This window comes from Amblyraja radiata, chromosome 18 (assembly GCF_010909765.2).
Source record: "Amblyraja radiata isolate CabotCenter1 chromosome 18, sAmbRad1.1.pri, whole genome shotgun sequence".
In the NCBI taxonomy this organism is placed as follows: Eukaryota; Metazoa; Chordata; class Chondrichthyes; order Rajiformes; family Rajidae; genus Amblyraja; species Amblyraja radiata.
The window spans coordinates 527,689-541,141 of record NC_045973.1 but is presented as its reverse complement, the minus strand read 5'-3'; the positions used below and the strand labels follow the sequence as shown (position 1 = coordinate 541,141).

Genomic DNA, 13,453 nt, shown 5'->3' with positions numbered 1-13,453 from the left:
TCAGTGTAAACTGACCTAAATAAATTAAAACAGTAGAACCTAACTGGCAGTAGTTAACGGAATAGTTAACTTTATATTTTTGTGAAAGTAGCCAGTTATTAATTTTGTGTTTCAGGTGCGATGAATATGTGAACCAGCTTGATGAAATGCAGCGCCAACTTGCAGCTGCTGATGATGAAAAGAAAACACTGAATTCTCTTCTCCGCATGGCCATTCAGCAGAAACTGGCACTGACACAGCGGCTGGAGGACTTGGAGTTTGACCATGAACAGACCAAGCGCGGCCGAACCAAATCGTGGACCAAAACTAGAGCGAGCAACCCGAGTGTAAGTCACATGCGCTCTCGTGTTGTCAAACAAGAGGGAGTAAGTGTTGGTAACCAAGTGTATTGCAGTGAGAAGTACAAAATCTACTGTGATTGACTGTGGTACATTGTTGGGGCTTCATATGTTGGATAATAAATAGATGTGTCCTACATGGCTTCTCTGCCCCATTTTCCTCGTGTTGCCATGAGTTCATGTGTATTGGAGTGTTCACTGTTAATTCACATGGATGTGAAGTGACTGCAGTAGTGCAGCCTAACCTTCTTGTGATATAGGGCTTTTTAATCTTGATACCTGTTGATTATGTGGGTAGCATGGTATCTTGGGGGAGGGAGTTGGTCAGTCAGGCTGCTCCAGTACCACAGTCTGAAGTCTGTACAGCACAAATGTGCTTTTCTTTCCTCCACCCAGCTTTAATTTGCACTTCACCTTCCTGACAAAAGCTCCATTTAATAATGTTGCTCATGTTTACAGTATTTGATATATGCAAATTTATCCCTTTCTAAAATAAATCCTCCAAAATGATGCGCAGTTTTATAAATGTTTTGGAAGAACATTTGTAATTGCTTAAAATCTTGGAGTTTTCTATTTACTAAAGCTATTTGAGTACGTTAGTGAGTAAATTGATATTCCAAGCAAGAGATTGAGTTAATATATTTCTCTGTATATACCAGTGTTCAGAAAAAACGTGAACTGCTTCACTGTTTATACCTTTAGTATTTGCACCTGTTAGCTTCAAAATGGAGTCTTGAACTTATTATTGAAATGAGCACAGATAGTGTGGAACCCCCCATTCTCTGTAATAATGTAGGACAAGAAACTGTTCTAATGACTAGAATTGCAAAAATAGAAATGAATACGTTCATTTTTATTTTAAAACAATATACTTCAGATTCAGATGCACATTCTGCAAAATACACAGCCTTCCAGTGCTGTTATTGCAAATAAGCACAAATTAGAAATACATAAGAGACTGATGGTATACCAAGTTTCATTAAAATGCACTTGTCATCATATAAATAAATGTTTTAACATGAATCCCTGTCTTACCTGTCACTTACGCTTGAGCTTTTATCTGCAGTAAGAAAATTGTCCTGAATCCTGCGTCCTCCTCACTGATTGATGCAGCTTTGTTTCACTAAGCCATTGTCCACAGATAGATTTAATAACAAAGAAAATGCAATGCTTAGTCTTTGTTCCCAGAAAAAAATCATGATTAACTATCAAATCATATCTTAAATGGTATTTTATAATCATTGAATATTTCAATTTTTTTTGGATTACCAAGAATTCTCCATTTCTCACTTTTTAAAACAAATCTTGCATTAAATTATGGCAATTTTAAATTTTAATTTCTGGATCTTTCTGGCATCACGTTTTACTTTTGCCAGATTTGCTGTTAAATCCAAAATCCGTCAGTGGTATTTCTTGCAATCCTATTCAGTTTTATTCAAATATAATTATAATCACTACTGGTTGGAATGCAGTGAATAATGCATTGTTACAACCTGAACTCCATAATGTGGCCAGACAAACTAAATATACTTTGCTTATATAGCAGTGATTATTCAAATCCACTTAGTTTTGTTCAAATGTTGAGTTTCGACATTTGTTCATTCCTGTGCTGTTGGCACTGGGATAGGACGTCATGGTTGAAATAATCGGACGTGTTGTCCCTGGAGCTTCTATCAGTGGGTTGGGATGTGGTATTTAGCTGTATAGGAACTTGAAAAACACCTAAAAGCAGGATTTTGTGATGATATAATTTAATGATTTTTTGGGACTAATAAGATTATTTTTAAATTTAATCCCGACTGCTTGTTGTATTTGCCATTTAAATTTTGTATACAAGGAACTTTGGTTGAATTCAATCTGGCTTCAGTCTCTTATGCTGCACAATTCTTTGAAGGCCTTTGATGTACTTAATTGTATTAAGCTATTAATAAATGCCAGTGGTTTAACTAAACCCATCATTTAGGAATGTGACACTAAACACTGTTGCTCAATTTAAAGCAGATTCTGGTGTTTCAGGAAACCTTTTGATGCAGACGCTTCCCTATAGTAATGGCAAAAGTAAACAATCGCCAAATTTGCAAATGCGATTTTTTGAAGTTACTTGGTAAGATGTTTCATGTATTGTAGAAGTATAAACTGATTTTGTGACATGGCAATGTGTCCAAGTTTGAAAATTTTGGAATGTGCATTTGTTAGATAACGGCTGTAATACACAGCAAGATAAATCAATATATTGCCTACCTCTGTTAGCAGGCTGTCGTTTGTCTTCTGGCTGTATTTGGCTGAGTTGCTACTCCTAGCAGCCTGCAAATAATAATCTGCATGTTTCTAATCTAATGGCTCTGTAAACCGATTCCTGTGATGAGATCTCTGCATGACCACTATATGGTCACTCAATACTTGTGAGGTTAGCTTCCTATAAATGGCTCGGTATTAAACTTTATGCTGAGAAATATTTCAAAATAGCCGTTTTCTCAGACGACTAACAGTTTGCTCTTTACATTAATAGACTAATATTCCTAGCAAACCTTGTGCTATGCATTTTTCGTGAATTGCTCCTTGTGCAAGAGTTTATTTTTAAAAAGGGTTTTGGCTAATTTTTTTTGTATCTTCCCTTTTTCAGTGATAAAATAGTCCCTGGAGATGGACTTTCTGACCAAGAATTCAGTTTATTTTAAAATTGCTTCTATAGTGTGTTGCATAAAAGGCTATTGAAAGACCTAAATAGTAAAGGCAATTTGTTGCATTTTTGTATTAAAATTGCAAATATTAACAAAAGCATTATTGAAGTTGCTGCTGGAGGAAGAGAAACTCACAAGTGTTGAAGAAAACTTCAATGATTTGATTAACCTAAGGCTTTATAGAATATTACACAATTTTGAGACGGTGTTGTGGTATTATATGTTTTGTTGCAATTATTCAGTGTTTTTAATCAGATGTTATACCTGTGCACTTTTGATATATATATTTCTTTTTATTCTAAGAATGGCAGAAAATGCTGTGATTTGTGGATAAATCTCTTGCCGGTAGTGTCTTTTCTTTGATGTGATAGATTTCTGCATCAGCATGCTGCAGAAAAGTTGGTTTTATTTTTAACCTGTGGTCAAATTAAATATTACACTACCGGGATTTGTGCTTCAGCATTTTCTCCATTGAATTTGTTTCTTTACTGATGTTAACTGCCATGTTCTAAAATCCAGGGGCTTTCTGGGGTTTTCATGGATATTATTCTTAGGAATAGTTCAATGTAACAAGGAAAAAACTTGACTTACTCTGGTAATGGTAATAGAAACTTATAAAGTTATATTACCAACTAATGCCAGATTTTTGGGTTTATTAAAACAAAATCAAGTATCATTGATTTAACAGAATTTTCTACAAGATGCGCCAAATAAATTCCAAATTGGAATTGTATCATTATTTCTCATTTTGTTTATTGTGCCAAACTTGGTACTTCTAGAGGTAATATCTAAGGTATTTGTTGTGCGGTGTTCTGTTTCCATGCCTTGTTTTTGTTAATTCTGCCAGTGGTGCCTTTGATAATTTCACCAGTGCTTGATCCTACAATAATGTTTTTGCAAAGTATTTAAATTTCACAAAGAAAGCATAGAGCAATAAGTGCAACGGAGAGCCCCTTCCTTTTGCACAGAATTTCCACTGTAGTCTTAATTTTATAAATTGTATGAAATTCTCTTTTGTCAGTGATACTTAAGAAATGCAGATTCATGCAATTTCAGGGGATACTTATTTTGGGAACCAAATCTAATGACTTTGGACTCCTGACGAACAATTTAAATTGTATTAACATATTTGTGATTGCAGTACGGAAGACTGTGTCATCTATATCTTAGCTTTGTTTGGTGATGGTCGCAAGTAACTGGTATGTTGGCAGAAAGCATTAAGTCATAACTTTATTTACCAACCGTGTAATCATTGTGTAAATTCAGCAAACAGAAAATAGATGCTGCATCAACAAGCCTAGCCACTTGGTGAAAGTGCTCATGTTTGTTGAGGCCAGCTTTTGACAAATCAGGTCAAATTAAAAAATAAGATTAAATTAAGTGCAATTTAAATGATGAATTTTAGCATTGTTATGGGAGATATTTTCTGTTCGCTGGAAGAATGTTTTTTTTAAAAACCTGTTTTACAGTATTGTTATGCTCAGTTACATTTAAGCTATACTTCAAGTGGGTATTTATTTGAAGCAATGTCGCAGTACTGTATTCTTTTTATGTGGATTATCATTTAGTGGTAGGTTGGCCTAAACAATGTAATATGCATGTGTGCCAGCCTAGAAACCTTTACACAGCTTTTCTTTATAATTAAATTGAATTCAAGATTTTAAAAATAGCACAAAGCTAAATGTGTTATAAACTGAGATGTTTGACATTGGACTAGCAAACGTGTAAAGCATGGGGAGAGGCTTATTGTTCAAGGATCAAATCTGTGTAAAGGTAATCCTATTGGCTATGTCAATAAATGTGATCACAAAGACATGACTCTGTCTCTTATTTTTTAATTCAATTGGAAGTAAATTAGTTTGTTTAGTTTATTTCCTTGCGGACATTGCCTTTGGAAGTCGGACATTGCCTTTGGAAGTCGGTGATTTGAAACAAGTGATTAAATAGTGGGATGAAGATTAAAAAATAATTAATCGGGTTCTTGGAGCCAAAGAAGTTCAAAGCATTGTTCCTTGGGGACTCTTTATAAACACCCACTGAAATAATGCAGGTTATCACACTGGTCTGCAAAATGTTTCCATCTCAAACACCATATGTAAAATTAGCACCGTTCAGGCCAATATGTAATGGATAAAAATTTTAAAACAGCTTAAATAAGCAATAAACGGTTATATAACCAGTAGTGGGAGACTGAAGTAGATGATAAATGGTTGAGAGAAACAGCAAGGATGTATTTCTGAAACTTTATGAGGCACTGGGCAGACTTCATATCTGAGGAAGGATGTGCTGTCATTGGAGGAGGTCCACAAGAATGATCCCGGGGATGATTGGGTACGTGGAGCATTTGTTCAGTATTAGCTAGAGTTTAGAAAGATGATAGGGGGATCTCATTGAAACTTACAGAATATTGAAGGGCCTAGAAAGAGCAGACATGGAAAAGATGTTTCCAGTAATGCACGAGTCGAGAGGGCGTACCTTTAGAATGGAGATGAGGAGGAATTTCTTTATCCAGAGGGTGCCGAATCTGTGGAATCCTTTGCCACAGAAGGCAATAGAGGCTGTGAAGTATTTGTGTTTTTAAAGTGCAGATTGACAAGTACTTGATTATGAAAAGAGGCCCCACTGTGGATCATCAACCAGCCTCGAGTGTATGAGTACAGTCTGATGCAATCCTGTGAGTTTGCCCCTATTTAGGAGATCATAAAAGGTTAACTAATTAAATAGTCACGAATCAGCACAGAATCAGACCTTTTGGCCTGTCTGGTCCAAACTGATCATCATCCACCCATTTACACTAATGCTACGTCACTTCTTCCAAAAGCATGCTCTACATTTTCATCAGCTAATGCTCCCCCGGATTCGACCACTCACCTACACTGGGGGCAATTTACAGAGGCCAATTAAGCTACCCATGTCTTTGGAATGTGAGAGGAAACTGGAACAACTGGAGGAAGCTCACGTGGTCACAAAGGGAGTGCAAACTCCACACAGCAACCCAGGGTAAGGATGGGACCAGCTCCTCAAGTCAGTGGATGTACGATCAGTGCTGTGACGCGCCCAATGCAAGGTAACTGGGAACTCAAAAATGCAAATCAAAATGGTATACTAATATTTTGGGGGAGAGAAATGTGTGCATACTTGGGTGAGGGGCAAGGGCAAGAGAGGGTGCTATTGGGCGGTGGTATTACTTAAAATTTGAGAATTCAATGCTCATAATGTGTTGTAAGCTGCCCAAGTGGAATATGAAATGCTGTTCCTCCAGTTTGTGTGTGGCATCACTCTGACAATGGAGGAGGCTCAGGACTGAAAGTTTGGTATTGGAAGGGGAATTAAAATGGTTGGCAACTGGGAGATCCAGTGGGAAGGGTTGAGTGAATTAAGGAGACGCGGGGAGATTGATCTCTGTGGAAATGGGTGTTTTCTCATTCTGGTTACAGATCCCTCCCATTTTCTGTCAAAGGTTTTAAAAAGCTGTTGCAAATAATAATATCTATTTTATCTATGATATGGCCACACTCCTCAAAACCGTAGTATTTCTCCTTCAATCCTATAACTTTCAGTTCACTTCTCCGTCACTTTATCATCTCTTGTTCCACCATTGGTAATCTTCACCTCTCTCCAATACTTTAACCATTGATCAATCTGTTGATCAACTCTCTAATACTCATACATTGAATGTTGTTTGACCATACTTCTAAGAAGTTATGTCATTTGAATATTTAGACAATGAATTTATAGATATAGACTCAGAGTATGTAAGGAAAATATTAATTAATTCATTCATTCATTCATTGCCCCAAATTGCCGTTTCAACTTTGAACTTCACCATTGATGAGAAGGAGTAAGCAATTTCGGACAAAATCTTACGGGTTGATAGAATTCTATGTACAGTGATATATTTAAAACAAAGTTTAAAAATAAATGGTCAAATGACAGTAACCTGTACTACCATGTTGTACAATATTTAGTGGAATTATGCAGTGTTTATATTTTGGTGTCGAGTCTGAAATTGTCACAGAATAGAAATAATGATCACATCCTTACTCTAAAAAAAGGATGCAAAACGTTCTTTAAAATAAAAAAAAATGAAATATTTCCTTCAATAATTTTATATTTTAATATGCATAAGAAGTCTGTCATAAAATGAAAAATGTGATTAATCATGTTCAAGTGATTTACTAAAATATGTTAGATGCTAGAATTTGGAGGCATGTTGTTTGAATATGTTTCATTGCTGTTCAAATTGAATACAGTGTGGTGATGTGAATGAGGGCAGGATATTGGCATTGATAAGTTTTACCACCAGGTGGCAATGAAGCAGCAAAAAATACAAAACGTGCAGATTCTGGAAATCAGAATCAAAAACAAAATGCTGAAATAAGGGTCTCGACCCGAAAAGTCACATTTTTCTTTCCTCCAGAGATGCTGCCTGACCTGCTGAGTTGCTCCAGCTTTTTGGTTTCAACAGAAGATAGAAACAATCAGCAGGCCTGGTAGCATCAGCAGAGAGAAACAGATTTAGTATTTGAGATCGATAACCTTTCTTCGGATGTTAATGTTGTTGCTTAAAGATGTCTGTTTTCTATCTTTCACTAGTTTTGAAGGTCACCAGCCAAAGATGTTAACTCTACTCGTAGATGTGTCGATCTTGCTGAGTATATCAAGCATTTTCTATTTTTTAGATCCACATTTTATCTGCTAGTAAACAAATTGCTAAACTGTTTTAAGCTGGTCTAGCAATAATTAAATTATATTTGGGAATTTGAAATTAGTGAAAAACCAATCCTATAAATAGATACTCTGTACTGAAGTGGAGGAAGCTAGTAAAGGATAGACAGAGAAACTGTTAATGTACTTTAGAAAACCGTACAGTGGTTAACTTATTCACTGAAGTAAACACAAAGGGTTGGAGTAACTCAACGGGTCAAGCAGCATCTCGGGAGAACATGGCTAGGTGATGCTTAGGGTTGGATCGGGACCCTTGTACAGACCAACAATCTGAAGATGGGTTCTGACCCAAAATGTCTCCTATCCATGTTCTCCTGAGATGCTACTTGACCCACTGAGTTGCTCCAGTACTTTGTAAGCTAGCATCTGTAGCTCGCCTCAACCTACATGCATCTTCCACATGAAGAAGAAAGGATGGCCTCTGTAGAACATGCATGTAGGCATTTGGGTTGAAAGGTGAGTTTAATCTCCAAGTTTGACAGCTGATAAACTGCAGGACTGAGAGGTGAATGTGCGCTGTGCTACAGAAACAAATTACTTGTCGATAATTAAATCTTAAATATTGAAGGTTAATAACCAGTTTATTGATGTTTATAACATTGCAGCTGTTCTATCTCTCTGCCAGGAAATTACATGAACTTGATCAGACTGTTTGAAATCTTGGCATACATTTGATTCCAAGTTGAGCATTGAGCCATGTATGGTATCCTGCCTATTTCCTCCTCATAACATTGCTCTCCACCACTTCTGCCTTGGTTCCTATTTCCATCTCGACGAGACCTGGGAGTGCTTGTACATCAGTCACTGAAAGTAAGCATGCAGATACAGCAGGCAGTGGAGAAGCCAATGGCATGTTGGCTTTCATTGCGAGAGGATTTGAGTTTAAGAGCAAGGAATTCCTACTGCAGTTGTACAAGACCCTGGTGAGGCCGTACCTGGACTATTGTTTGCAGTTTTGGTCTCCTAATTTGAGGAAGGACATTATTGCTATTGAGGGAGTGCAGCGTGAGTTCACCAGGTTAATTCCCGAGATGGTAGGACTGGCATATGATGAAAGAATGGGTCGACTGGGCTTCGCTGGAATTTAGGATGAAAGGGGATCTTATTGAAACATAAAATTCTTAGACGATTGGTCAAGGTCGATGCAGGAAACATGTTCCCAGTGTTGGGGGAGTCCAGAACCAGGGGTCACAGTTTAAGAACAAGGGGTAGGCCATTTAGGACTGAGATGAGGAAAAACGTTGTCACCCAGAGAATTGTGAATCTGAGGAATTCTGCCACAGAAGGCAGTGGAGGCTGATCCGCTGGATGTTTTCAAGAGAGAGTTAGATTTAGTTCTTGGGGCTAACGGAATCAAGGGATATGGGGAAAAAGCCCAACGGGGTACTGATTTTGGATGATCAGTTATGATCATATTGAAAGGCTGTGCTGGCTCGAAGGGCCAAATGGCCTACTCCTGCACCTATTTTCTGTATTTTCTATGTTTCTTTGAAACAGTAAAGAGCAAGACAGACAAAGGAGAGTCAGTAGATGTTGTTTACTTAGATTTGCAGAAAGCCTTTGATAAGGTGCCACACATGAGGCTGCTAAAGAAGATGAGAGCCACGGAATCCAAGGCCAGATATTGGAATGGATAGCAGGTTGGCTGGAGAGCAGAAGACAAAGAGTGGCAATAAAGAGGGCTTTTTCTGGTTGGCTAGTGGAGTTTCACAGGGGTCAGTGCTGGGGCTGCTACACTTCACGTTGTATATTAATGATTTGCACGAGGGGATTAAAGGCTTTTTGGCAAAGTGCGGATGATATGAAAATAGGTGGAGGGGCTGGTAGTGTAGAGAAAGCAGGGAGTCTGCAGAAGGGCTTGGACAGGTTGGGAGAGTGGGCAGAGAAGTGGCAGATGGAATATAGTGTGGAGTCATGCATTTTTGTAGGAATAAAGGGGTAGACTATTTTCTAAATGGGGTGAGAATCCAAAAATCAGAGGTGCAAAGGGACTTGGGAGAGCTGGTGCAAGATTCCCAAAAATTTAATCTGCAAGTCGAATCGGTAGTTCCAGAACCAGGGGCCACAGTTGAAGAATAAGGAGGAAGCCATTTAGAACGGAGACGAGGAAACAGTTTTTCTCACAGAGAGTGGTGAGTCTGTGGAATTCTCTGCCTCAGAGGGTGGTGGAGGCAGGTTCTCTGGATGCTTTCAAGAGAGAGCTAAATAGGGCTCTTAAAAATAGCAGTCAGGGGATATGGGGAGAAGGCAGGAACGGGGTACTAATTGGGGATGATCAGCCATGATCACATTGAATGGCGGTGCTGGCTCGAAGGGTTGAATGGCCTACTCTTGCACCTATTGTCTATAAAGAAAGCAAACGCAATGCTAGCATTTATTTTGAGAGGGTTTATATACAAAAACATGGATGTAATGCTGAGGCTCTAAGGCGCAGGTAAGCCCGCATTTGGAATATTGTGAACAAATTTTGGGGACCATATCTGAGGAAGGATGTGCTGGCTTTGGAGAGGTTCCAGAGGAGGTTTACTAGAATGATCCCAGGAATAAGTAAGTTGACCTATGATGAGCGTTTGTCGGCACTGGGCCTGTACTCTCTAGAGTTTAGAGGAATGAGGGGGGGACCTCATTGAAACGTACAGAATAGTGAAAGGCCTGAATAGAGTGGATGTGGAGAGGATGTTTCTACTTGTAGGAGAGTCTAGGACCAGAGGTCACAGCCTCAGAATTAAAAGACGTTCTTTTAGGAAGGAGATGTGTAATCTCTTTAGTCAGAGGGTGGTGAATCTGTGGAATTATTTGCCACAGAAGGCTGTGGAGGCCGTCAGTGTATATGTCTAAGGCAGAGATAGATAAATTCTTGATTAGTACGGGTGTCAGAGGTTATGAGGAGAAGGCAGGAGAATGGGGTTCGGTGGATGAGACACAGTGCCCTCCATAATGTTTGGGACAAAGACCCATCATTTATTTATTTGCCTCTGTTCTCCACAATTTAAGATTTGTAATAGAAAAAATCACATGTGGTTAAAGCGCACGTTGTCAGATTTTATTAAAGGCCATTTTTATACATTTGGGTTTCACCATGTAGAAATTACAGCAGTGTTTTATATTACAAATCTCAAATTGTGGAGTACAGAGGCAAATAAATAAATGATGGGTCTTTGTCCCAAACATTATGAAGGGCACTGTAGATGAGCCATGATTGAATGGCAGAGTAGACTTGATGGGCCGAATGACCTAATTCTACTGCTGTTCCTTATAAACTTATGACCTTGTCTGATCCAAACCACTTCTGGGCATTCCCTCATTCTGTTCTTTGAGTATGCGGCCATTCAGTCTCTGCAAGCACAGCCCAAACTTGTGCAATTCCATTTCACTCACATCTCTGGAGCTGTGTCCAGATGATCAGTAATTTGTGTGTGGAGACAGTGTGTGCAATCCATCCAACTGCTTTTTCAATATGCTGCATGGAAATCAAGTGAAGGGATGCTGCCTTGATATTAAATAAAGGGTTTCATTATTAACCAGCATCAGTGATGGCAATACAAATTAGATGTTTGAAAAACAAGAGTTAAAAAAAAATCTGAGAGATTTTTAGGAAGTTGGTTGGTGAGTTGTCAAAGAATAGGAAATAGAAGCAAGAAGTGGTGAATCTCTGGAACTCTCTGCCACATAAGGTAGTTTAGGCCAGTTCATTGGCTATATTTAAGAGGGAGTTAGATGTGGCCCCTGTGGCTAAAGGGATTAGGGGGTATGGAGAGAAGGCAGGTACAGGATACTGAGTTGGATGATCAGCCATGATCATATTGAAGGGTCATATTGAATGGCCTACTCCACCTATTTTCTATGTTTCTAAGGAAGAAGGGTCTCGACCTGAAACGTCACCTATCCATGTTCTCCACAGATGCTGCCTGACCCGCTGAGTTACTCCAGCACTCTGTGTCTTTTAAAATATTCACAGATTGTTTTCCTGCTATCTTAAATGGGATTGTACAAAAAATTAAATGCATTTCCAAAAAGAAGCATAAGAAATTAAAAAACCAGGTTATTACCTAGATTAAATTGTAATTGTCAGTTAAAAATATAATACATAATTGAAGATAATTAGTAATGTAGATTCTGACAGACGTGGGAAGTGTGGAAACCACTGATTGACAGTGGGCCCATCTGCAGTAAGTGCATGCATGTTGAGGTGAGCTGGGAGTTAATGAACCTCAGACACTTGGATGCATTGCGATGTGAGAAAGCTACCTGGACATCTTGTCATATCCCCGAGACTAATGAGAGTAGATTTGGTCAGTGGGATGTGTGACTGTGAGGCAGGTCTGGAGGCATTAGAAGTTCAGCCCTTGCACTTGTCCAACGGTTTTAAGATTCTTGCTGTCTTTGTGCAATGGAATAGAGGCTCCAGCGAGATGGAATAGAGGCTCCCGTTAGAATGAGTAAACTCATAATTAGACACTCAGAAGGTGGAAACAACACGATATGATGGAAATATGTGTTTTGAGGAGGATGCTGAAATTAGGAGAATTAATGTTTCCGAGTGAGACTTTGTCACAATTGCAATTCCTTCCTGTCTGCACATTCCATAGCAAAAACCAACAGCTGGAAGAACTCATCAATCGGGCAGTGTATGTGGAAGGACTACACCTGACGATGTTTTGCATCAGAGCTCTTCTTCAGTCTACCTCTATTTCATGTTTCATCTACCCTGCTAATGGGACAGGTCTATTGCAGAAGAGATGACCACAGACTAGTCAAACACTAACCTGACATAATTTAGTTCAGCTTTAGTTCAGAGATACTGCAGGGAAACAGGCCCTGCGGCCCACCGAGTCCGCACCAACCAGCGATCCCTGCACACTAACGCTGTCCTACACACACTACCGACAATTTATACCGAGCCAATTAAGCTTCAAATCTACGCCTTTTGGAGTGTGGGAGGAAACCAAAGATATCGGAGAAAACCCACGTGGGGAGAATGTATAAACTCCGTACAGGCAGCACCCTTAATCAGAATCGAACTTGGGTCGCTAGTGCTGTGAGGCAGCAGCTCTACCCGCTGCGCCACCACGCCGCCCAATCATTCTCCCCACACATTGATGCTGGGAGTCTGTAGTGTTGTTTGGACGATTGATTGAAATGTCATAATTGGCAAGCACAATAGCAACGAACTTTTGTTCATTCCATATTATCTGTAATTTTTAACAAACAGACTGTGCAAAGTACCAATACAGGACAACAGTAAAAATAAATCAATAATTTAAAAAACACTCAAAACTTCAGCATGAAGCTCCATTCTTAAATGAAATGTCGGAGAGCAACACAATCATAACAACCACTTAAACAGGGAAACAACGGCCACTTATAGAAACATAGAACCATAGAAAAATACGTGCAGGAGTAGGCCATTCGGCCCTTCGAGCCAGCACTGCCATTCAATATTATCATGGCTGATCATCTAAAATCAGTACCCTGTTCCTGCTTTTCCCCCCATATTCCTTGATTCCTTTAGCCATAAGAGCTAAATCTAACTCCACTTATTGTGTAACTATAAACCTTTCCATGAGGTGGGCTGTTTCCTCTATGTTAGCTATTCATGTTAAAATGTACAGAACTCACTCAGTTTGCTTCCCATCAATGTGTGATTGGGAGGAGTTATCTATTTCTCAAAACTACACTATGATGACGTTCTAATCTTCTAATGCT

The 13,453-nt window shown here is 38.9% G+C and overlaps 1 protein-coding gene and 1 long non-coding RNA gene across 4 annotated transcripts in view; one reads left to right on the top strand and one right to left on the bottom strand.

Moving 5' to 3' along the window:
• Positions 1 to 4,832, top strand: part of bicd2 (BICD cargo adaptor 2) — a 46,720-nt gene extending 41,888 nt beyond the window's left edge. Inside the window, exons 7-8 of one of the 3 annotated variants that reach the window (XM_033036537.1) lie at positions 116 to 326; positions 2,962 to 4,832. In XM_033036537.1, coding sequence (XP_032892428.1) covers positions 116 to 326; positions 2,962 to 2,964 — 214 coding nt within the window. In that variant the 3' untranslated portion in view covers positions 2,965 to 4,832. Of the gene's footprint in view, positions 1 to 115 lie in introns of all 3 variants that reach the window. The other 2 variants (XM_033036535.1, XM_033036538.1) reach the window with 2 other exon arrangements.
• Positions 1 to 13,453, bottom strand: part of LOC116983024 — a 34,053-nt gene that overhangs the window by 5,973 nt on the left and 14,627 nt on the right. The window contains exon 2 of the long non-coding RNA XR_004414598.1: positions 9,490 to 9,604. This is a non-coding gene — a long non-coding RNA (uncharacterized LOC116983024). The remainder of the gene's footprint in view (positions 1 to 9,489; positions 9,605 to 13,453) is intronic.